The 25,328-nt window shown below is 30.1% G+C and overlaps 1 protein-coding gene across 4 annotated transcripts; it reads left to right on the top strand.

The window, feature by feature from the left end:
• The first annotated feature begins 12,836 nt into the window (after window positions 1-12,836).
• Window positions 12,837-16,834, top strand: LOC100258158 (delta(24)-sterol reductase). 4 transcript variants are annotated; one of them, XM_010656100.2, is made up of 3 exons: window positions 12,837-13,001; window positions 14,472-15,744; window positions 16,147-16,834. In XM_010656100.2, the coding sequence occupies exons 2-3, from the start codon at window positions 14,497-14,499 to the stop codon at window positions 16,588-16,590; spliced, it is 1,692 nt and encodes a 563-aa protein (XP_010654402.1). In that variant the 5' UTR covers window positions 12,837-13,001; window positions 14,472-14,496; the 3' UTR covers window positions 16,591-16,834. The 4 variants fall into 4 exon arrangements, with proteins under 4 accessions (XP_010654402.1, XP_010654406.1, XP_002271846.2 ...); XM_010656104.3 differs by having other exon boundaries at window positions 12,848-13,025; window positions 14,475-15,744; XM_002271810.5 differs by having other exon boundaries at window positions 12,870-13,001; window positions 14,475-15,744.
• The last annotated feature ends 8,494 nt before the right edge of the window (window positions 16,835-25,328 follow it).

Genomic DNA, 25,328 nt, shown 5'->3' with positions numbered 1-25,328 from the left:
ATTCTCATATATTCTTTCTTATCAAGCACACCCTTAAATAAAAATTGTGAATATAGCTCATTTCTTAAATTATTTTTATTTCTCAAAACCCTGATTAATTTTCTACTTGATATCTTGTAACATTACTCAACCCCCTCCTTGATTGAAATGAAGAGGAGAGAGAGAGAGAGAGTAGAATGATTCATTTAAGGGAGAATTGTGTTTTGGGCCCAACTAGCCCAAAAATTAACATTGGGTCCTCTAACCACCTATATTTAAGCCCAAGGATATGAGATAGTAATCGACAAAAATACCCACTTGACTCATTTTTGTCTTTATTCTACTACTTGTCACTCTTCTTTCTTATTTAACCATTTTTGGATTTTTCATTTTTTTAAAACTCTTTTATAAATAATTAAAAATTTACATTATTTTTTATTTTTAAATTATAAATAAACAAAAATTATATTAACGATTTAAAGACTATTTTGGAAAATATTTTCTAAAAAAATATTAATTTAAATAAATAAAAATTATCTTTTACATTTATTTTTATAGTTTACATTTTAGAAGTAAATAATTTAATGATTAAAATACCATTTAAAATAAATATATTCACTATTTTAATTTTTTTTATACTAAAGAGTATTTAAATTTTTTTTTTTTACTATTATAAAATAAAAAGTTCAATTTTTTTTTTTTAATCTTCTTCCTTCCTTATTTTAATAACTTTTTGAACATGATTTTTAGTAATAAGTTATATGAAATGCTACAAATTTGTTTATTAAGGATTTTTTTTTAATGATTTGAATTAATTGAAAATTTATTAAAATAAGAAAAAGAAAAATAAAGAAAGTGGATGGATTGAGAGTTTTTATTTTAAGTACTCAATTAAAATGTTTTCATATGACCTAATTTTAGAAGTGGATTATATCAATACATAGTATAGATTTATTTATTTATTTTTATATAAAAAGGGTTAAAAGGTATATTTACTTGTTTTAGATGAAAACAAATAACTAAAAATTATATAGATTATATTTGAGTTTGGTTTTAAAATATTTTTCTAGTTTTTATTTTTATTTATTTTTATTTTCTATATTGTCTCTTTTTTAAAATACGTTTAAGTTATGACAAATATGAAATTTGTGTCATTGTACAAGAGTATTACACTAATTGTACAAGGGAAATGTGCTAAGTGTACAAGGGTGTATAAGGCTCCTAATAGGTTTTGTACGATTTTTAAACAACTTGAATTTGATATTAAGACGATTATTAATAGTTTTTTTTTTTCTTTTTTTTACCAAACTATTTCATTAAGACATTCCCTACAAAAATTAACACATAAGAAATAAAATTTTGAGTTATTTGAGTTATTGTACAAGGGTATTACACTAACTGTACAAGACAAATTTATTAATTGTACAAGGGTGTACAATATTACTTTTTGTTATGGATTTTAAGTGTTTTTGAAAAACTTTCCTATTTTTTTCCACTCAAAGATTTTTCCCCCACTTAAATTCTCTCACTCAAGAATTGTTTTGAATTTTATTTTTAAATTTTATCGTCAAAATTTTGTAATTGCATATTTTGTTTTTGTAGTTTTAGCAATGTTCTTTCTTTTCACTATTTTTTTTTTTTTTATGAAATTTTATCCAAATGAATCTATATTTAAAATTATAATCATATTTATCAAAAATTTTACTTAGATTATCTTTAATTCTTTTAATATATTTATACTCATTTATTTAAAAAATGAAAAACTAATTTTTTTTTTTTTGTAAACATGTTCTATTACCTTTCAAGTAAAAAATTAGATAAGTTTGCAAGTCAATAAATAAAAAAATTAAATACCGGTTTCAATAATTTTTAGATAAAATTTTATATAATATATTTTATTTGAAACTTAATTTTTAAAGTTTAACTAAAAAATTGTATTGACAATTTTCTTGTTGTGGGTCAAAATACTTTACATTAATCTATCTAAATAAGAAAAATTATTAATATAATATTAGAACTTCATATCTTAGTTATTTTTTTTCAACAAATTTATCTTTTTAAAAATTTTAAAATAAAAACATTAAAAATTAAAAAGCTTTATATATAATAAAGTGAAGTGATAGTTAATTTTAAAATTTTTTAAAATATGGTTAATGTAGAAAATATAAAAAATAATTAAAAATAAGAGAAAAATATAGATGAAAGGGTAATATAAATTTAAAATAAAAAATTAAAATTAAACTAAAAGATAAATACAAAAAGATAAAAAATATTTGAATGAAAAATCCCAAAATTTTTATCATTGCTTTTAATAAGAGCAAAAAGATTCAATATCTTTAAAAATGAAAAATAAAAAAATATTATTGCTTTTTATTTGACATAAAATAGAAATATATATTGGAATAAAAATGAAAAAAAAGTTAGAAATGAGTAATATTTAATAGGGAATAGAAAAGGAAAAAAAACACAAAAAAAAAATAAAATTCACACTCACTTGTAGGCATATAAGGGATAAGGGTATTTTAGGAATTAATGAAAGACAATATCCTTCATCTTAATTTTCATACTTTGTTTGGGTCTTGGGCTTAAATATGGGTGATTGGAGGACCAAATGTTAATTTTTGGGTCCTGCCGGCCCAAAACACAATTCTCCCTTCATTTAATCTTGTTGTTTGATTTATTCTACCCCACACGCTTGCTTGATATATTCTAGCCCACGTTTTCCCACCAACCAAACAGGGAAAAAAGGTGACATTAAATATTGACACCACCTCTCTGTAGTACTCCTCTCCATATACAGCATTAAAGAGATCATTTGGTGGGCCTATATCTCTTGTGAAATTTCAAAAATAACCCTTATATTTCAAACATAAAATAAAAGATGATCAAACGTGATCTTTCACTCCTCAATGTTGCTAAAAATAATAATAATAATAATCATAATAATAAGTTTTGAGTCTTTTGACTAATAATTTATAAATCATATTGAAATCAATGCAACCCATCAATGACTCATCATTTAATAAAATTATTGAAAGATATTATTACTTAATTTTGATAAATGAAAATTGAGTTACATTCTTTTTTCTAAATGATTAATTTTTTTTTATTAAAATTAACCTTAAAAATTCAATTATCGTGTTAATTTGAACACAAAAAATAAAAAAATTTCTATCAAAATTTATTTTTAAGTTTAAAATAAATTAAAAGACTAAAACCAAATATTAACTCATTATTAAGACCATGTTTGAAAGTGTTTTTGTTGGAAGTGTTTATATTTGAAATGTTTTAAATGAAAAAAATATTTTAAATGGAAATGTTTTATTTGGAATTATGTTTTTTTGAGAAAATACTACAAACTTATGAAGTGCTGAAACTTTTTTTTCTTGGAAAAATTACCCTTTAGGGTAGGGTAAGGGGGAAAAATATGACCGAGAATGATGGGTAGATTTGATAATTCTTCTGAAGGGTATGGTGAAGTTATAATAATTCTTCCAAAAACCTTATTTTGTTTAAATGCCAAGATTACCCTTAATAAGTGAAAAAAAAAAAGTCTTCTTTAACCCAGCTTCAGTTTATTCGTATTGAAGAAGAAAAAAGGGAAAGAGGAAAAAGCTTCAGCTGTCTCCACAAAGCTTGTTTTTTTGTGTGAATCTAGCAAGAAATCCATTAAAGGTAAGATTTTTTTTTAAATGCCAAAAAAATAAAAATATGTCAATTTATGCAAATAACTAAATAAATAAATAATTTAAAAATCAGATTAAAGGAACGAAATGTTAATAATTTTAACAATGTAGATCTAAAATATTATATCTGAAATATTGAAGGAGGTTTTGAGAAAGAAATTTTGCAAATGTAGAAGGATTTTGGTCAATCCGGGCAGCTTAGTTGACCTCTTGCAAATGTCGGCATACAGACAACTGAGACTCCCGCCGATTGCCCTAGAAAACCCAAAACAGATATTATCTGGTTTCAATGGGGCAACGACAACGTCTCTGGGTGACATCGTATTACTTGTCCAAGCTGGTCCGGTCACCCAGAATGTGCAGTTCTTGATAGTAGAGGACTTATCCCATTTTAACGCCATCATGGAGCGCATGTGGCTTCACAGCATGAAAGTCATTCCCTCTACGTATCATCAGATGGTAAGCTACCTCACCGAGGACGGACAAATCGACCTTTATGGTAGTCGGTTGGCTACGTGCTAGTGCTATCAAGTGGTACTCGAGTCCGGACTCCAAGACAATAGTGAGCCACACACAAGACTGACAAATACGAAGGAGCAATAGCAATTACAGAGTGACCGAAATTTCTCTATTGTACCAAAATACTTAGCCTTTTTACGTAGTAACTCTGGTCAATAAAAACTAAAGAAAGAGTCACTACGACTTTTGTAGTATTCCGGGTATCGTTTTCAAGGACTGGCTTATAAAAATTGTCAATACTAGAATAAATGAATTGTTTTTGTTTAAATCCTTAAGTGAAAAACAATATGTGAATAATGTGAAACTAAGTAAAAGAAATTAAATTAATAAGAGAAAATGAATATTGATTTTAAATTCAATTTATTCAAGTTTGGGGTTTTCCACAATCCAACCTAGGATATAGAAATTATAGAAAACAAGGGTATTTTAAGTAATATGATCTTAGGGTTTTTGGGATCCTTGGCCACTCGCGATCAAGTTGGGTTCTATAACTCAAAATTGCATCCGAAACCTAATTTTTCCTTTTTCAAACAGATTCCTAAAACCATCAAATGAATGAAATTGATTATCAATTTAAGATTTGGCTTTTTAACCATTCCTACTCCTTATAGCTTTGTTTAGGGGCAAATAACGGTAGGTAAGATGAAGATAACTAATGATCAAGAATTACCAAGAATCACTAGTATCAAGTAATAACCTACCGTATCATTCCCTAAACGAACTCACAAGGATAGGATAAAAAAAATGATAAATTGTCACCCAATCAATAATTAATCTCATTGTTATAATAATTTACCCATTGTCCCTATAGGTTTCCTAACCCTTAAGTTTTCATGCTTCAAGCCCCAAGTTGGCTCTTAGCCTCTCATGGGGGTGATGTCACATTCACAATCCATAATAGGGTAAAAATCCATAATTTGAATCAAAAGAAACTAAAAACAATATATTTAATAAAGAAGAAAAAGAAAACAAACCAAAGTTCTCGTCTTCTTCCACCTTCAATGTCAAACTCTTCAGAAAAAAACCAAGATTCCTAAAACCTAGAATTGAGAGAGTTTATATAATATCCTCAATTACCTAACATGTGGCACACTCATTGGCCACTTATTACAAAAATAATTTCCTAAAAATGATTAAAAAAATAATAAAATGGTGATTTCTAGTCATGTAGGGTCCACTTAGGACGGATGGAGTGTTTTAGATGCAATTCTCACTTAGGGTTTTTCTTTCTTATTTTGTTTTTCCTTTAAAAAAAATAAAATAAAAATAAGTAACAACTCCAAGTCTTTTTCTAAAAATCAAATTTTCACCAAATAAAAAAAAAAAAAAGTGAGTTTTGTCGTTAAGTGGGAACGCATCGTGCGAAAATACAGGGTCCACATACCATCATCTTAGAAATACTATTTCTTTCAAAGTATTATTTTCTTGTTTATCACATTTCAAATGGACATGGATAAATACTTTATTTTATTTATTAAAATCACAATTCTATAAATACATTTTTCCTTGAATTTTCTAGAAACCAAGCATAACCTAAAAGATCTCATGAAGACTCACCACCAACTACCGAATAAACTAATTGTAATGTTAATCACACTAGGAGGGTGTTTATGTTTTTAGCTTTTTGTTCTAAGTAATTTGCTTTTACACTTTAGGTTATTTGTTGTTCTATTTTTTCATGACTAATTGTAAATTTTTTGTTGAAAAAAAAAAATCAAAATATTTAGTTTTTTTCTAAATAGAAAAAACAACATATTGATTTTTCTTTACTTTTTAATTTTTAATATAAATAAAATACTACTATAAAAACAAATAATCTAATACTTAAAACTATTGAATACTATTTAGTTTTAAGTTCTATTTATAATTAAGTAAAAACTAAACACCACTTAGGTTTGGTCATTTTTCTTGAATTGGAGCCAAGAATTGGTAATTGATGCACGAGGGCGATATTCCATATTTTGAATTTCATAGAAACATTTTTTCTAATTATTCATTTGATGAATTTCGAATAAGTTGTATCTAGCTCAAACTAATAAAAATAATTGAGGTTTATAGTTGAAGTTGTTAGTAGAAAACTGAAATAATTAGTAGTAATAGACATGAAGAAGTTAAATGAGATTCTACAAGAAGAGAGATGCCATTTGCTACTCAAACCTTAATTAGAAATTATCGATAGAAAATAAATAGGGACTCAAAACAAATACATGTTTGATCATCATTGATCAACTCCTTGTCAATCTCGATTCATTTCATTTAAACATGAACAACAATTTAATCGGTCATATTGACTAGAATATAACAAGTATGGAACAAAAAAATATATTAATAATAGATCGAACTAACATTTTAATTGAAATGATACATATATATTCATATTTTATAGTGCTCTACAAACCACACAACCCTGTAACTCTTTTTGTTTGCTCTCTTTCTCTCTAAAAGAATCTCTTTTTTTTTCTTCTCTCTTTGCATTCTTTCCAAATCGAAATTGTTAGATGTAAATCTAAAAGATCGAAGTAAAACCTGATTTAATACAACTCCAAGCCCCTCGCTTTCTTTAGTTTTTCCATTTGAGTTGTAGAAATTTGTTGTGCAAGTTTATTGTTGTAAACTGGGTTTTCTATAGCTCAAATCTATGTGCATTTTTTTGTATTCCCCTTTACCAATAATGGCAATATCACTTTTCTTAGGGTTTTATTGTAGAATATAGTTTTTTTAAACATAAATTCTACATTACTAAAATGAAATAATAAAAATATGCACATAAAAAAAAAACAAACAAACAAATAACTTGCTTAGATTGAAGCAAACTGAATATAGGGTAGAAAACCAAAATTTTAAAAAATTTCTGCTTAATTTGAAACACAACCAATGTAGCAGAAAATACCAAATTTTGAAGGTGGGGGCTGTGGACAAAGCAATGTGGAAGTGTTTCAACATCAACACAATAGTTGTATGGTTGTGTTGGTGGCATGTGTGAAATGTAGCATTCTTTGGGTATTGCATGGACATGTATGGTTGCATATGATCTCGCAGTTTTATGTTTATTTTAAATATTTTTTTAAAAAGAAAAAAAACAAATGGGCAGAAAGGGAGGCGAACTAGGAAAGGGGGTTGGAATAGAGGCAAAATTGCATGAATGTCATTCTTAATGGTTTCATTACTTTTGGGTACATCTAACATTAAATGAAATAAATGGCAAGTTTGTAAATATTTAAAACAAATGAGGGTAAAAAATAGTCAATAAAACTCCATTCCAACTATATTTAAAATAAAAATAAAAAGTCAAATGGCCAAAATGGAAGACAGACTGGGGAAAGAGAGTTAAGAGTAAATACAAAATCGCATGAATGTCATTTTTAATGACTTTAATACTTTTGGATACATCTAGAATTAAGTGAAAAAATGGCAAACAGGTAAATATTTGAAGTAAATAGGGGTAAAAAACAGTTGCAACAAAACTCCATTTCGGCTTTTATATATAGTATATGATTTATGATAATAAGTTTTTTTAAAATCAAGGTAAGTTTTAATTTATGCAAAATACCTTGAATTTGCCTTCGGTCTCACATAAATTTCTTTTATCTAGGTGCGTTCATTTTCAAACCATTATGAATCATGAGATTCATGACCTCTAGCCTTTTTGAATGTAAGTTTGTCTTGTCTAGGTGTGTTCATTGTCAAAACATTTTGAATCATAGGCCTTCTAGGCGTTTCCAAACCTCTAAATCTTGACTTTAATCTAATGTAATTTTATCATTCTTTTCTTTTGATAAAATATATTATTATTTTGGTACTATTTTAAAGAATAACAAATCCAATTTTCCATAAAACAAATTATAACTTCTCTTGAAACATTGATTCAAAATTTGAACATTGGAAATAAAATCTTTTAAGGTTGTGTTTGGTTCTAAAAAGTACAAAGAAAAAAAAAATTTATATTTACTTGTATTATGATTTTTTTAAATTAAATATAATTAAAATTAATTAAAAATTTATATTGAAAGAATTAACCTAAATGAAATAAGTTTAAAGTAATTTATAAAATTGATTTATTAATTTTAAATTTATTTTTTTATTTTTCTTAATTTTGTCTTCCCTTTAATATTTCTCTTTATTTTTTTGTATTTTCCTTCAAACTTTCTAGAATCAAATATGGTCAAAATAACACATATATAATTTATTTTAAGAAATTTTTTATTACTCAGTATTATAATGAATGGGAAATAAATAAGAGGATATTTAAAAATATTGAATTTAAGAACAAAAATAAAAAATCTATTTCATTTCTCACCAATTATGGTGATGATTAACTAGAAATGGATATAAGAATCAAAAATTTATTTTTCAGGAGACGAAAACTCACTCGTATCAAGATTTAAATTTTTTTCTTATAAAATTTTTCTCCATTTTCAATTTTTATTCTCATATATTCTTTCTTATCAAGCACACCCTTAAATAAAAATTGTGAATATAGCTCATTTCTTAAATTATTTTTATTTCTCAAAACCCTGATTAATTTTCTACTTATATCTTGTAACATTACTCAACCCCCTCCTTGATTGAAATGAAGAGGAGAGAGAGAGAGAGAGTAGAATGATTCATTTAATCTTGTTGTTTGATTTATTCTACCCCACACGCTTGCTTGATATATTCTAGCCCACGTTTTCCCACCAACCAAACAGGGAAAAAAGGTGACATTAAATATTGACACCACCTCTCTGTAGTACTCCTCTCCATATACAGCATTAAAGAGATCATTTGGTGGGCCTATATCTCTTGTGAAATTTCAAAAATAACCCTTATATTTCAAACATAAAATAAAAGATGATCAAACGTGATCTTTCACTCCTCAATGTTGCTAAAAATAATAATAATAATAATCATAATAATAAGTTTTGAGTCTTTTGACTAATAATTTATAAATCATATTGAAATCAATGCAACCCATCAATGACTCATCATTTAATAAAATTATTGAAAGATATTATTACTTAATTTTGAAAAATGAAAATTGAGTTACATTCTTTTTTATAAATGATTAATTTTTTTTTATTAAAATTAACCTTACAAAATTCAATTATCGTGTTAATTTGAATACAAAAAATAAAAAAATTTCTATCAAAATTTATTTTTAAGTTTAAAATAAATTAAAAGACTAAAAACAAATGTTAACTCATTATTAAGACCATGTTTGAAAGTGTTTTTGTTGGAAGTGTTTATATTTGAAATGTTTTAAATGAAAAAAATATTTTAAATGGAAATGTTTTATTTGGAATTATGTTTTTTTGAGAAAATACTACAAACTTATGAAGTGCTGAAACTTTTTTCTCTTGGAAAAATTACCCTTTAGGGTAGGGTAAGGGGGAAAAATATGACCGAGAATGATGGGTAGAATTGATAATTCTTTTGAAGAGTATGGTGAAATTATAATAATTCTTCCAAAAACCTTATTTTGTTTAAATGTCAAGATTACCCTTAATAAGTGAAAAAAAAAAAATCTTCTTTAACCCAATTACAGTTTATCCATATTGAAGAAGAAAAAAGGGAAAGAGGAAAAAGCTTCAGCTGTCTCTATAAAGCTTGTTTTTTTGTGTGAATCTAGCAAGAAATTCATTAAAGATAAGATTTTTTTTAAATGCCAAAAAAATAAAAATATGTCAATTTATGCAAATAACTAAATAAATAAATAATTTAAAAATTAGATTAAAGGAACGAAATGTTAATAATTTTAACAATGTAGATCTAAAATATTATATCTGAAATATTGAAGGAGGTTTTGAAAAAGAAATTACTTTTTTTGTGTAAAATGTTATTTAATTTTTTTATATTATTTTGGTAATATTAAAGATGTGTTTTTATTTTTAATTATATTTTCAAGTGGGTTGTTTGATATGATTATTGTTCATTTCCATTGAAAATATTTGCACTTTAGTTTTTTTGTTAAGACTTGTTTGACATGGAGAAAAAAAAAATTTCTCAGTTGTTTCATACTTGTTTGAGACCACTTTGTTTGTGTATTTATGAACATATTTGGATTTTCATTGAAAACTGAAATCCCTTTTGCATGAGACCACTTTGTCTTTTATTATGAATTTTGTATAAGTATTATTTTGGTATAATGTGTCGAATGTCTAGTAGTTTGAAGGTTGTGTAAAAGAACCATTACTTCAGTTATAAAGTACAGGTACGATACAAATGCAATATAGTTACAATAAAAAAATATTAACATTACGATACATTACAATATACCAAAATGACAAAATATTGAATTTGTTTTTTTACTGAACTTGTATTTCTAGGCTATCATGTTATGTTCATATCATAAAACATTATTGCAAGCCAAAATTATAAAAAGACAACAAAAATACACGATTGTAATTTCAATATATGAAGTTATTGATGGTAATCGAATGATGTATAAAAAAAAAATTATAAAATTAATTTTTTATATAAAAACATAGAGGTACAATAAAAATACATTACAATTACAATACAAATACAATAACATTATGATAAGGTAAAATTTTGAAAATTTCAAATTTCTTATAAAACTGGGTAGTTTTGGGTTTTTTTTGCATATCCTTAACATGTCTAATATAAAATAAATATTATTTTTTATTATATAAAATATGTTTTAATTGATTATAATTTTTATTTGTTTATTTTGTATTTGTTGTAAAATTTTCCTTGCTTGTAATATTATGAAATAGATTGATTTGATTGTCGATGAAAGAAAATGTACTTCTTAATTGGTAAATGGACTTGAGAAATTCAGAGTAAATTAGTCTAATAAAAATGTTAGGCCTTCAGAAGAATTATCAAATCTATCAACCCTTTTCGATAATTTTTTTTCCCAACTTACCCTTAAGGGGTAATTCTCCCTAAAAGTAACCTATTTTTTTTTATAAAAAAATTAAAAAAATTAAAAAAATTTGTCAAAATAGTGCATCCACTACTGGTACCTGTGATTTTAAAATTTAAAGTAAAAGCTACAGTAATCAATTGTGATGAAGCCAACGATTTAATTAAGGGGAACAATTTTTAATGCATATATGGACATCAGCCGAATGATTAAGACTTGTTATTACTTATTATCAATCTCGTGTTTGAATCCTCTTGTTGCAAGAATTGATTTTTTTCAGGTGTCGGGTTTTTAATACTCCAAAAACAAAGCATGTCATGTGAAGATCACGTGATTACAAAGACTGGATTAATAAATATTTTGGGAGGGAGCGACATTGTGGGTAAAATAGTCTTTTGACATAAAAAAACAATAAAAGCGCGAGAGGTGGGACCTCGGATGGTGCGCCTCCAGACCCGATGTGATAATGGCAACCTGTTATCATGACTCGTAAGACCCTCTCCCCACATTACCCCACGTTTCCTACTATATTAAAAAAGGTCCAAATCAATAATGTTGCCTTCTTTAATATTGTTTCTATAAAAGTGGAGGCACATCATGTATTCATGTTTCTTTCCTTTTCATACCATCTTTTCCTCAAATTCCTTTTTTTTTTTTTTTTTTAAATATATAATAGTAAAAAATTAATTTTTAATAAAACAAATTATAATAGTTTAATTATTTATAAAAATATGTATATTTAATGTAATTAAAAAAGATTTAAAAAAAAATTAAACGAGGTTTGACATATATGAGAAATTAGTAATACCTACTCCACTCCATTTAATGTTTTTAATAGGATTAATGAGAATTATTTTGAATAAATGAGATTGAGAAGAGTATGAACCTGCCTTGTTGTTATTAGTATATATGGTAAATGAATATGATTTTTTTTTTTAATTCTCATATCTTATTTTAATATTTTTTTTAAATTTTCTTAAAAAATTGATAAAATAATTAATGAATGGTTAATTACATTCTTTCAAATATATAGATAAGTTGATAGTTTTGTTTTTAATAATTTATTTAGAATAAATACATACTATTAGAAAAATTATGTTTAAATAGTAATAATATTAATATAAGAAAATATGTTTTTTTGGATGGTTTTATAAAAAATAAAAAATAATTAAAATTTACTAAAAACTCTAATATTGTTTAATTATTTATATTTTATATAAAGAAATTAAAATAATTTTAAAATAACATATATAAAAATAATTTATTAATTTTTATCTATTTTAAACATTTTTCCTCCAAATTTACACCAATCAAACACACATTCGCAAAAAATATAAAAAGCTACCCACTTTAATTTATTTTACTTTTTTCAGCAAGCAAAAAACTTCGATATTTTAGGATATGTTTGATAACTATTTTCGAAAATAATTCGAAAAAGAAAAATTGTTCTCTAATTTTGCAAAAAAAAAAAAAAATCTATTTGAAAATCTAAAATATTTTTAACCCATTTTTGAAAACATTAGAAAATACTTTATTTTTTGTTTTTAATAAAAGAAAAAGAGATGAAACGTGTTTTTGGTTGTGGAGAACAGAAACTGTTCGCCAAACAGGCCCTGAATTTTTTGTGACCTCATTGGATCCGCCAAGGCAAAAGTTGTAAAACCTTTATAAAAGACCCTTTATTTTTTGAATTGATATATTTATATTTAAAGAAAGAAACGGCAGAAACAATAAAAAATAAAAAATGAAAAAAAAACAAAAAAAAAACTGAGACTGAGTCACGTGGTAGGGGTGAGAGGGACAACGAATCTTTGGCTAGCGTGATCTGCCTTCGAGATTTTCACTCCTTTTGTTTGTTGCTCTATAAATCCATTCCTTGTTATCACTACACTCACTCCACATCTCCTGCGGTTCCGATCCTCCGGTTCCTCTCCTGCATTCCTCTCTCGGTACTTCCGCTCTCTCTTGTTAGGGTTCGCTTTCTATGCTTCTTACTCTTCTCGATTCTCGCTTTTTCTGTTTGGTTGTTGAGAAATTCATGGAATTATGCTTGTCGTTGTTCTAAGTTCTCTGTTTCCGTTTTTGGCTTCTGAGGAAGATCAACAACCTACTCTTAACATTGTCGGTTTTGTCTTCAGATTTTGTGGTTTTCGTGTTTGGTTGCTATCAAAATGACGGAACGGTTTTTCTTAGTGGTCTGGATTTTGAGTTTATATGTTTGGTTGCTGAGAAAATGTAGGAACGGTTTTATCTGTTTTCTAGATTTTTAGTTTCGGTTTTTGTTTGCCGTGGAAATGGAGGAACTGTTGTTCTCCGGTTTCTAGATTCAGTTTTCAAACTAAGCTTGAGCTGTTTGAAAGGGGGGTCTAGTTTAGAGGAGGTCTTTTGTTCGAGCTCTGATTTGTGTTCGGATCTCGAGGAAGAGCAAGGAAATGATAGAAAAGTTTTGATTGTTTGCTTTAAAATGGTTCTCTTTGTGATTTTGTTCCTTTTTCTGGTTCTTAAGGGGAATTGCATGGAGTCTCAGTTTCATTTGTACTCCCACTTTTTCTCTGAAACCAAACAGATCATAAGGGTTAATGCTAGTGTTTGGATGTTGTTACCGATTGAGCATGTTTTTAGGGTTTTGGAGCTGTAATGTGGTTTACCCTGGAAGTGTTTTTTGGTTGCTCAGAAAATGTGGGCAAAGTACATTTTGGTTCCTAGTACTGTTTCGGTTCTTTTATCAGTCAAAATGGAGATTTTCGGCACATGCACATTTCTACTCTGTTTAGTAGATCTTGATCTGTTGCTGATGTTGTAGTTCTACAAGTTGATTTTATGAGATGCCATCTTGCTGCTTATTTTCGAAAGTCATTTGCTACGGATTACTATTTTGTTAGAATCTATGTTGGAATTTGGCTGATGCCAGAACTCTGTATGTGAGAATATTTGATGACTTATAATTGTTGGTCTGCTGTTGACTTATTCTCAAACTGATTGATCTAGCTGAGTCTTTTCCAAAATTTATTGCAATAGATTTAGCTTTTGTTATTCGTCTTCTTGTGTCGCAAATGGTCTAATTTTTTATGATGTAGATGCTTACAAAAATCTGTATATGCGTGTGAAAGTGTAATTCCATGCTCAAATTGTATAGTGGATCTCTTCTTCTTCATCCCCTCCACACCCCCTACCCCACAACCCCAACCACCTCCTCCCTCTCCTATTTTCCCCCTGAGAAAAACTCTATAATGAATCTGATCTAGTTAAATTTGAACTCTTTTGGGGATAAGTGAAAATTTTATGCTTTGGTTGAAAATTGTAATTTGTTACTCCAATGCAAGACAATTATCAAGTCAGCGGATCTCTTATTTTTGCCCTTTTGATCTAAGTGCCTTAAAATTCTTCATGCATGTTTATAATCATTGTCTTTGTTACAGCAGAAAGGGGTTATCCTTTCCCATCATGTCGGATCTTCAGGCTCCCTTGCGTCCCAAGAGGAAAAAAATTTGGGTGGACTATTTTGTTCACTTCCGATGGATTATTGTCATTTTTGTTGTCCTTCCTATCTCCTTCACTTTGTACTTCCTCACATATCTTGGAGATGTCAGATCTGAATCAAAATCTTTCAAGCAGCGTCAGGAGGAACATAATGAAAATGTCAAAAAAGTCATAAAACGTCTCAAAGAGAGGAACCCATCAAGGGATGGCCTTGTCTGCACAGCCCGGAAACCATGGATTGCTGTTGGAATGAGAAATGTTGACTATAAGCGGGCTCGGCATTTTGAAGTTGATCTTTCAGCTTTCAGAAATATCCTGGACATTGACAAAGAGAGAATGATTGCCAGATGTGAACCCCTAGTCAACATGGGGCAGATTAGCAGGGTTAGTGTCCCAATGAATCTTGCCCTTGCTGTGGTTGCTGAGCTTGATGATCTTACAGTTGGTGGCCTCATCAATGGCTATGGAATTGAAGGAAGCTCTCACATTTATGGCCTATTCTCTGACACTGTTGTGGCTTATGAAATCATTTTGGCTGATGGGCGGCTAGTTAGAGCTACCAAAGACAATGAGTACTCTGATCTTTTCTATGCTATTCCATGGTCTCAGGGAACACTGGGGCTTCTTGTTGCCGCTGAGATCAAGCTTATACCCATTAAGGAATACATGAAGTTGACTTACAAACCAGTAGTGGGAAATCTGAAAGACCTTGCGCAGGGTTATTTGGATTCTTTTGCTCCCAGAGACGGAGATCAGGATAATCCTGAGAAGGTTCCAGACTTTGTAGAAACCATGATTTACAATCCTACTGAAGCTGTGTGTATGACAGGGAGATATGCCTCAAAAGAAGAGGCTAAGAAGAAAGGAAATGTGATTAACAGTGTTGGGTGGTGGTACAAGCCCTGGTTCTATCAACATGCACAGACAGCCCTAAAGAAAGGGGAGTTTGTGGAGTACATCCCAACCAGGGAATATTACCATAGGCACACTAGGTGTCTGTATTGGGAGGGAAAACTTATTCTTCCATTTGCAGATCAATGGTGGTTTAGGTTTTTGTTTGGGTGGTTGATGCCACCAAAGGTTTCTCTCCTCAAGGCTACTCAAGGTGAAGCTATCAGAAACTATTACCATGAGATGCATGTAATTCAGGACATGCTTGTTCCGCTGTACAAAGTTGGGGATGCTCTAGAATGGGTACATCATGAGATGGAGGTACACTATTATTTCCTTGCAGTCATACATATTTTCAATAGAGTCTCTGTACTAATTCTTTTGCCTTAGTTTCTAAATGAACTAAAATCAACACCATACCATCACAGCCTTGCCAAAAGTGCATCGTGCTTTACTGGAGTCTGGATCAGAGATGGGTGACCAGTGCATTATTTGTATTTCTATACCTGCAGAATGTCGAAGCCCAGGGCTTTTGACTTCTGACAGTTTATTCTATACCTGGAAGTCATTTATATATCTATTTGCCTTAATCAGTTTTGTGGTTAAGTCTTCAATTTTAGATGCAACAACAAAACACTGCTGAGTTGATGACTTCCAAGTTAGTTTTTCAAATTACTGGCTTTTTTTCCTGTAACTTATTTAGTATGCTTGTTTATTCTTTAGGTATACCCAATTTGGCTCTGCCCACACCGATTGTACAAGCTTCCTGTCAAAACAATGATATATCCTGAACCAGGCTTTGAGCTGCATCGCAGACAGGGTGACACACATTATGCCCAGATGTACACAGATGTGGGGGTGTACTATGCGCCAGGGCCTGTCTTGAGGGGTGAGCAGTTTGATGGTGCAGAAGCAGTTCGCCGAATGGAGAACTGGTTGATTGAAAACCATGGATTCCAGCCACAATATGCAGTGTCTGAGCTGACTGAAAAGAACTTCTGGAGGATGTTTGATGCTGGGCTTTATGAGCACTGCAGAAAGAAGTATGGAGCAGTGGGGACTTTTATGAGTGTTTACTACAAATGCAAGAAGGGGAAGAAGACCGAGAAGGAAGTGCAGGAGGCGGAGCAAGCACAACTTGAGACACCTTATGCTGAGGCTGATTGATTAGCTTAGCTTAACATTTAGCTAGAGCACTGGTTTTGAAGTAATGAATTTTATGGTAGGATTCTTGCAATTTTTTTTTCAAGTTGTCTTGTGCTTGTCTTTGCATTTATTTCCTTGTGCCTGCTCAACGAATGTGATGGTTGGTCAATTTTTATGCTGTAATGGTTTATGGTCTCCTTGAATAATGTGACTGATCTTTCTCCGGCATGGAGCAATGCATTTCATTTATTTGGGCCGCCTTCAATCATTTTATTATGAGTTGTTGCATGCTAAGATGATGGTTCAAGAAATCTTCCTGTTTTTTTGGGCCACCCAACCACATCACATTCACTTGATCTATGTTTTTATTCTTAGATTCTCGTGAATTTTGGTCAAGTTAAAGGTTTATTTTGGGGAGAGGTGGGCTCTGTCAAAGATGTGCTATGGTATCCTACCCTTTATGATCCACTAGAGGTATGTCATCCAATTCGATACACGTGCTTGGCAAGTTAGGATGAGGATTAAAATTATTTAGAATAATTGTGATGGGTAGAAATGAGGACATTGCCATCCCCAATTTAGAGAAAATTCAAATTCATTTAGCCTATATTTGGTTGAAAATACAAGATAAAGAAAATACAAAGGAAAAGTAGAAAAAAAGAAATACAAGATAAAGAAAATACAAAGGAAAAGTAGAAAAAAAGAAAAAGTGAAGGAAAATAAAAAAATGGATTAAAAATTGATAATTTTTTTTTAATTCATACTCATTTTATTTATTTTAATTTATCAATATAAAGATTAAATAATTTAAAAATATATGTTTTTAATTAGTTTTAATTATATTTGATTTTTTTTATATTTTTCATAGGACAATCAAATATGAAAAAAACATTTTTTTTATATATTTTTTTCCTTAGTATTTTTCGGGAATCAAATATAACTTTAATATATGAAGTGGTAATTTTTTTTTAATATTTAAATATTTTTAATTATTTTTTTAAAACTATTACTTTTTATAGGCTAAGTGTCATAGAGTATTTGCATTTTACGTGGAATTTCCTAATGTTTTCTGTTTTTAAAAATAGGAAAATAAAAAAGAATGTATGGAAATGACACTTAGGTAATGACTTCTAAAAACTATTTATAAAAATTGAGGTCTTAGATAATTTTTATTATTGTTACCCGCATTTAATTTTTTCTTTTTTAAGAATATTAGGCAATTTATATATTTTTGTTATTAGGCTTTATGTAAAAGTTATTATTATTTAAAAAATATATATATATTCAAACTTAGTAATTAGTTTTAAGATTAAGATGATGTTTGTTTTTTATTGAATATAAAAAAATGAAATATTTTGATTTTTATCATTCAATTAAAAATAACTATTGATATTAATTAATATAACTAAATAAAAGTTGTTATCATTAAATTTAGTTTAGTCATTTTAATTCATATTAACTAATATAACTAAATGAAAATTGTTATTATTAAATTTAGTTTAGTTATATTAATTGATATCAATAAGTAACTTTTAATTAAATAAAAAGAAGTTAAATATTTTGATTTTTTTATTTGATTAAAAATAAATATAATATAGATAATAAAAGATGATCGATAGAGTGTTGGTTTTTTTAACTTCTTGTTGAGAGGGATTTAGAATTTTGGTTGTTTAGTGTTTTGCTTTTTTGATGACTTATTACTTATTAGTTAATTTTTAAAATTTTGGACTGAATCTGAATGCTAAAAAGGAATATTTGAAACCCAAAACACGATCTCACCTCACTCTCTACCCTGCCCTCGCGATATGAACATCTAAAGCCCCGCTGTTGCATTTCCAACTCTCTCAGGTATATTTATTCTCCATTTTCTCTATTGATCTAAGTTTTTCTTTTTTCTTTTTTCTTTGCAATCTCTGATTTGATTGTCGGGAAAGACAAGGAAAGGATGAGAAGTGTAACGACCCGTACCCAACCATGTAGATATTGTCTGCTTTGGGCCCAAAGGGGCCCTCACGGCTTTAAAACACGTCTACTTGGTTAAGAGGAGCTTCTACATATATAGTGACAGGAACTTCCTCTCCTATCTGATGTGAGAATATCTACATGGTTGGATGAGGGTCATTACAAATGATATTAGAGCTGATCCTCGACCCCGGTGTGGGGGTTTGTTTGGCCCCGCAATCCCATGGGACACAACGAGGACGTTGTGTCTGCATGAGGGGTGTTTGTGATGTCCCACATCGGATAGGAGAGAATGTTCCTGGCACTATATATGTAGAGACTCCTCTTAATCAAGTAGACGCGTTTTAAAGCCGTGAGGGCCCCTTTGGGCCCAAAGCGGACAATATCTACATGGTTGGGTGCGGGTCGTTACAAGAAGATTAGGAATATTTGGAATATTTTCCTTTCATTTTCTCTTTTGGTGTTTTGGTTACACAAAAAATTGGGGATGCTTGTCTGGTCATTTGTTCGATGAATTGCAACTCATAATTTTGGTTAATGGCTTTTGATTCAGGGTGTATATCAAGATTTTAATGGTTAGTGTTTTCAGATTGTATTTTGATTCTGTTTTCCTCTGCCTTCTCTACACGCAAGGAAGCATTATTTTTCTTTTTTCTTCGGGTCCTAATGTTGATGCATTGTGTGACGAAAATGGCAACAACTATAAAACTTCATGAAATCCAAACAAAAGCCAAAAGCATGTTTGATGAAATCAGAAAGTAGTGGAGGGTAAAAATATTGCATATATGATTAAGCAGTGACCCGCAAGGAATTTTACATCTTATTAATTTGCAACTGACACTTTTCATTTCCCTTTTGTTTCTACCTGTTTTTTTTGTCTGGTTTGTGTGATGGATTTTTTGTTTTCTGTCATAACCCAGTTCATGTTTTTTAGGTTATATTGCTCATTCATTGTTTGGTAAGGGGTAGGATTTTTAGTTTTGGCTTTGTTTTTGTTTTTTCTTTTGGACTATGGGAATAAGTCAGAACCCGTTGTTTATTTTGCTGAAGACTTGATGTTGAGTGCAGAATTGAAGGAAGAGTCTATTTCAATGAATTTTGTTAGGTTTTTGGAATACACCGACCTTATTCTTTCTGATAAAAATCCTTTTTCCAAAACTCTTGAACGCTTCATTTTAAAATTATTTTGATAAATGCAAAATATAAATTTTTCTTTCTACTTGTTTTCCTAAAAACAATATACCGTATTTAGATATATGAGTATACTTATTTCTAGTATTAACAAATAGATTTGATTTGGAAAAATTTGAAAAGCAGGGATAATAGGTAAAGCTAAAACCACTCTATTTGGGTGAGGTTGAGTGGTGGGTCCAAAGTGTTGTGTCTTTGGATGAATGATTTTGTTTGAAATTGGGGCTATTTTCTTTTCTTTTTGTGGTGGAGCAGAAATTGAGTTCTTGTTATTGGCTTGATGTTGTTCACTTTACTTGATAGTGAAATGACCCATTGAATTTATAAAATTCTCCTTTTCTCTTTCATTTGATGATATTTAATGTTCTGGTGGGTTGCATGCATTTGTGTTTGTGTAGAATACAACAACAGTTCAGCCAACTTTCATATCCTGTATAGGTCTGTAATCGGAGAACTTTTTGATCTAAAGAAACAATGGATGAACTACAAGTCAGCCAATTTTACTAGCAGCTTTCACAATATGTAGGTGTAATAAATATATGTATTGTTGTTTAGTTTGATTTAGGTTTTATCAATCTATTATTTTTCAGATAATTAATTTTAAATATTTTTTTAATTATATAAAATAAATAAATATAATATTTATTTTTTTCAAGGATGATCATGATAAATGATTTATTATAATAATTTTATTATTTAAATTTTTTAATAAATACATTAAATTAAATTATTTTTCTTAATGCATTAAGATGTTAAGATGTTGATGTTTAGCATATAAAAAACAAACAACTTAATACTTAATAGAAATAAAAATTTTTAAAAATAAACTACTCAATACTTAACTCTATCAAACACTATTTAGTATTAAGTTAAATTAAGTTCTATTTAGAATTAAGCTAAAAAAACAAACACTAGCTAAGCAAAATGAAATGATTTAAGACAGCTTTAGCAAAAAATAATGCATTGCTCAATGATTTCCATCACACTTCTATTGAAAACACACACACACAGAGCCAGAAGTACAACCCAGATCTATTCCACTTCGTTCTTTCATTGCCTATCTATGAGGCTAAAACTTACTTGACACATTTAAGTTCACAGGAAGATGATGCAGCTGGAGACAGGGATTGCCAGAATCTCCTCCATTTTTTTGGCTGCCCAGATTCTGCTTCCAGATATTTGACTAGTTTTTCAAATTCTATGAAGAGACACAAGTAGTGAAATCCAACAGCAGAACTACAATTCCTCTTTTTTTCTTTTTTTTCCCCCCACCCCTGTTATAGTGCATACACAGATCGGGAAAACAGACCACTTCGTTGTTTGTTTCCTTTTTTCTTGCCAATTGAATGGAGAAAGGGAAGGTGAAGTCTGGAATTGGAGTTAGCATACTGCTTGTAAAATATTAATTCTTTTTCCCAATCAAATCATGTATTTTGCTCTGTGTTTAAATCTTGGGAATTCACAGAAGAGAAGAAATAAAAGTGGGAACACTTTTCACAGGTTGGTAGGAAGCATCAACCAAATCATTTAGTCAATAATGGGGAGGCAGCTGATGGATGGATTTTGCTTGAACTAGAAAAGAAAGGAGAAAATCATACTAGATACCAAATTGGGAAGGATGTTTGTTATTAAATGCAGTAATGCCTAAAGCATATTGCATGCAAAATAAAATTTCATACTATGACAGAAATTTATAGCTTGCTAATATCTTTTGAATCTTAATGTTGTCTAGGTTTTCTAGGCTCAAGTCTTTGATTTAGCTCTAATGTTAGCATGGTTTTGCTTGGATGGGGTCTTGTACAGCTGAGTTGCTGCCACAACAGCACACTTAAACCAATCTCTACAGAAACACTTGAAACAAACAAATAAACTAGGACAAGCCCTGGCAGGGATAGATGGACTGCTGACCTCAAAAAGGCAATAAGAATCTCCTTCATGGCTATGAAACCTGAATCTGCACCAGCTCCATTCAAACAGCTAAGAGATCTGTAAGTTAACGCTGGCCAGATGTGGAACCCCGCATAGACTGACATGATTGCAACATAAGTTGTACTGATGACAGCTGAAATGAGGAAGGCAATGAAGTGTTGGTGAATCTGCATCCAGAATATCTAGTGTAAGTCATGAGCTGAAAACCCTCATGCTACATTCTAGACGTTTAAAATCTTCATAATAGATAGGGTGGATCTTCTAAAGCTACTGGTCCCACAACCATTAAAATAAGGAGAATTCTACAATACCTCCTTCGGTACCATGCCTCCATTTTTTTTCATCCATTGGATGAAAATGATTAAATCTCAGCCATCCAAATGAAAAAAAAAAAAAAAAATTGAAAAAAAATTCTACCGGGTACCTCCATAGCCCGTTCTTTCCCCCATCTCTCCTCCTTTTCCCCTTTTTCCCCCCTAATTTGCTCTCTTCCCCTCCATAGCTGGCTGTCCGACTTCCTCAGCTCACCCATTTCCCGCCCCTCCATAGCTGGCTGTCTCACGCATCCTCCATAGCCGACTTCTCACGCATCCTCCATAGCCGACTTCCTGAGCTCACCCATTTCCCGCTCTCATCTTTGTTTTCTCTTCCTTTTCCCGTTTTTCTCTCCACTGATTCTCCACAGCTGGGTGAAGATCACGGTTGGCTTCAACCGGGCCAACCTTTTCGAGGCCGACGTCGCAGACCTTATCAAAGACGTCTCCACAGCTAGGTGGAGACCACCTTCACCGTCAACCGGGATCAAAGACGTCTTCACAGGTGGGTGGAGATCACCATCGCCGTGAACTGGGCCAACCTCATCCAAGCCGACGTCTTGACCTCATCAAAGAAGTCTCCCTCAAGGACCGCGACCTCAGGATTGTGGGCGAGGTCGGTGCCAAGATCCGAGTCTTAGACTTCATTTCTCCCGATGTCCAAGTCAGCTATTTTTTCTGCTAGATTCTTCTTCTCTTATGTAAATTTTCTGAATTTTTGCTTTCTCTCCCCCCTACCCCTGCATTTTGTCACATGGAGAATTTCGGTTCTTTCACATGGAGAATTTTAGTGGAATCTTCATAACCCTTGTGTTTTCTTCATATTTTATATTTTGTTTAAGAGGTGTAAAGGGGTGTTTTTCAGGTTCTAAATTTAATGGTTTAAAAACCCGAATTGAAGACGTAGCTGGAAGAAGAAGAAGATGACGTGTAGTACTAAGGAAAAGAAAGCTGAGAAGGACACAATTGTTTGTTACTCAAAAGGCGCTTGTATCCTAATTATTTGGTGAGTTCTATATAAAGGGAAAAAAATGTGAGTAGTAATTATGTGTTTTACAATATTGTGTCCATTATATTTCATGTTTTTTGTTAGATTTATGGATTGATTACATTATAGAAAAAGAGCGTGGTTAGATTATTGAACATTCAAAAAAATTTATATGTTAATTTTGTCATCATTTTAAATGTAAAGATATTTAGGGAGGATGTTGTAGTTGTAATGGTATTTGTATTTTAATTGGCATTTGATTGTAATAAGATATAAAAATAAAATTTATTGAAATGTGAAAAAAAACTTATGTTGAGATAATGTGGTGGTGAAAGTATGTTTGATTTATTATATCCAAAATCATATTATAAAAATTGACTTAAATGATTTGATTTAATTTTTAGGAGCGAACGCGATGGTCTTGAAGTTGTTAGAAATCCAAAGAGGCCTATCGGCGCTTGGATAAAAATAGAAATATGTAAAATAATATGTTTTTTAATGTATTTTTTGTGGTTGTTATTGTTAAAGTTGTTTGAAATTGTTTTGTAGTAACGATCAATTAGCCATGATGAAAGAGAAGGATAAAGGAGTGAAGATAAATGATGATGTAAGGAGTAATATTGCTATGTCTAATATAATTACATTTTAAAATTAGAATTTAAATTATGTGACCAATTAATGTAGTTGAGGAAAAAATTGGGCAAGAAGTGGAATTCACTTTCAAAAGTAGAAAAAGAAAATTTCATGGCAAAGTCCAAAGAAAGTTCAAAACAATATTCACTTCAAAAGGGTGTGGTTTCAAAGGTAATTTTTTTTTTGTAATGAATATTTAATTTCTTTACTTATGTATTTGTTGGAAATTATATTAATGTAAACATGTTTGATGTTTGTGTATCTTTTCAGTTATATCTTCAGACTCGATGCTCCCCCGAGCGAGTGATTAGAGTGATTGAAAAATTAGAACCAAAGCAAAAGGCAGCCATAGAAGAAATAGGATTTGGTAGCCTCTTACAACTTCGATGTAGGAAAATTGATCATGGGTTATGTCTTTGGTTGATAAATAGTTTTAATCCGAACACTTATATGTTACAGTTGTATAATACTTGTATCAAATTATCCCCCATTGATGTTGAATTTATTATGGGATTGAGGGCAAGAGGGTTGAAGATTGGCATGAACAAAGATGTTGGCCATAAGAATGATTTATGTAAAAAATATTGTGATAAAAAAGGGCAATTGCCATTAGTGATGTTAGAAAATCAAATTAGGGAGGATAAAGAGGGTGGAAACGATTTTAAAGTTCGTTTTGTATTATTTGTGTTGGGTGCATTATTGTGCCCAACAATGAAGCTTTTTGTGAATCGTTCTTTCTTACATCTTGTGGAAGACATCGATTCAATAAAGAAGATGAATTGGGCAGAATTTGTGTTGTCCTATCTGTGCACGGGATTGAAGAGTTTAAGAAGAAACAACAAAGTGGGGTTTGCGGTTGCTTATTGTTTTTAATGGTAATGTCCTTGTAATTAATTTACATCATAGTGAAATACGATTTTGTTTTAATATAATTTATGAAACAACTATATCTCTATGTCAAATATACTCGTAGTTATTCTACCACGAGCATATATCGTTTGAAGAGAAATTTCTACCGCTATATACTCGACCTTCTCCTCGGATTACTGCTTGGGGAGATGATGAAGTATTGGACAGGAAACGAAGATTGAAAAAACTTGGTGGATATGCAAATGAGAATGTAAGTTATAGTTTTGAAAGTCGTTTACTATTTATTTAAGTTTTTAGTGATTTAAAATCTGATATGTATTATATTTTGATGAATATATTGTAGCTCAAAATATGGGTGATAGAAAATGAGATAAGGGATTGCGTTGATGGAAATGCAACGACAATGGCGAGTGAGAATGAGGACGATGAGAAATTTGTAATCAATCTAAACAAATATGTTATTAAACGAGTAAGTGTTTTACAATATTCATCGTGACTATCTATATTAGTATTGAACCTTTGTATTATGATGTTATTAATCATGTTCGTATATATCACTAGGTTGATGGTGGGAACTTAATGGAGATGGATAAAACCTTTCAACAATTAAAGACACATCTAATTGATATGGCTTATGGTGCAAGTAGTAGTAGATGTGATCAAATTTTGGCTAAATTTGAGGAGAATTATACTACAGTGAAAGGTCTCTTCCTTAGGTCAAGCGGAAAACCTTTGAGAATGCACGAGGAAGGAACGAAGAATGACATGCTCTCATGCGAGAGAAGTTTGGAAGATACAAACAATATGAATGTGAATGAACATTATCTTCACACTTTGTCAAATGAGAAGTTATGCACCAAGGACTTGAATGA

This window comes from Vitis vinifera, chromosome 1 (genome assembly GCF_030704535.1).
Source record: "Vitis vinifera cultivar Pinot Noir 40024 chromosome 1, ASM3070453v1".
Lineage (NCBI taxonomy): Eukaryota > Viridiplantae > Streptophyta > Magnoliopsida > Vitales > Vitaceae > Vitis > Vitis vinifera.
This window is presented reverse-complemented; position numbering and strand designations above follow the sequence as displayed.

What these genes read in the sequence shown, in the direction of transcription:
- LOC100258158 (XM_010656100.2), top strand. Translation starts at nt 14,497, where the DNA reads ATGTCGGATCTTCAGGCTCCCTTGCGTCCCAAGAGGAAAAAAATTTGG. An exon ending in GGGTACATCATGAGATGGAG is followed by an intron (nt 15,745 to 16,146) that starts GTACACTATTAT and finishes TTTATTCTTTAG; the next exon opens with GTATACCCAATTTGGCTCTG.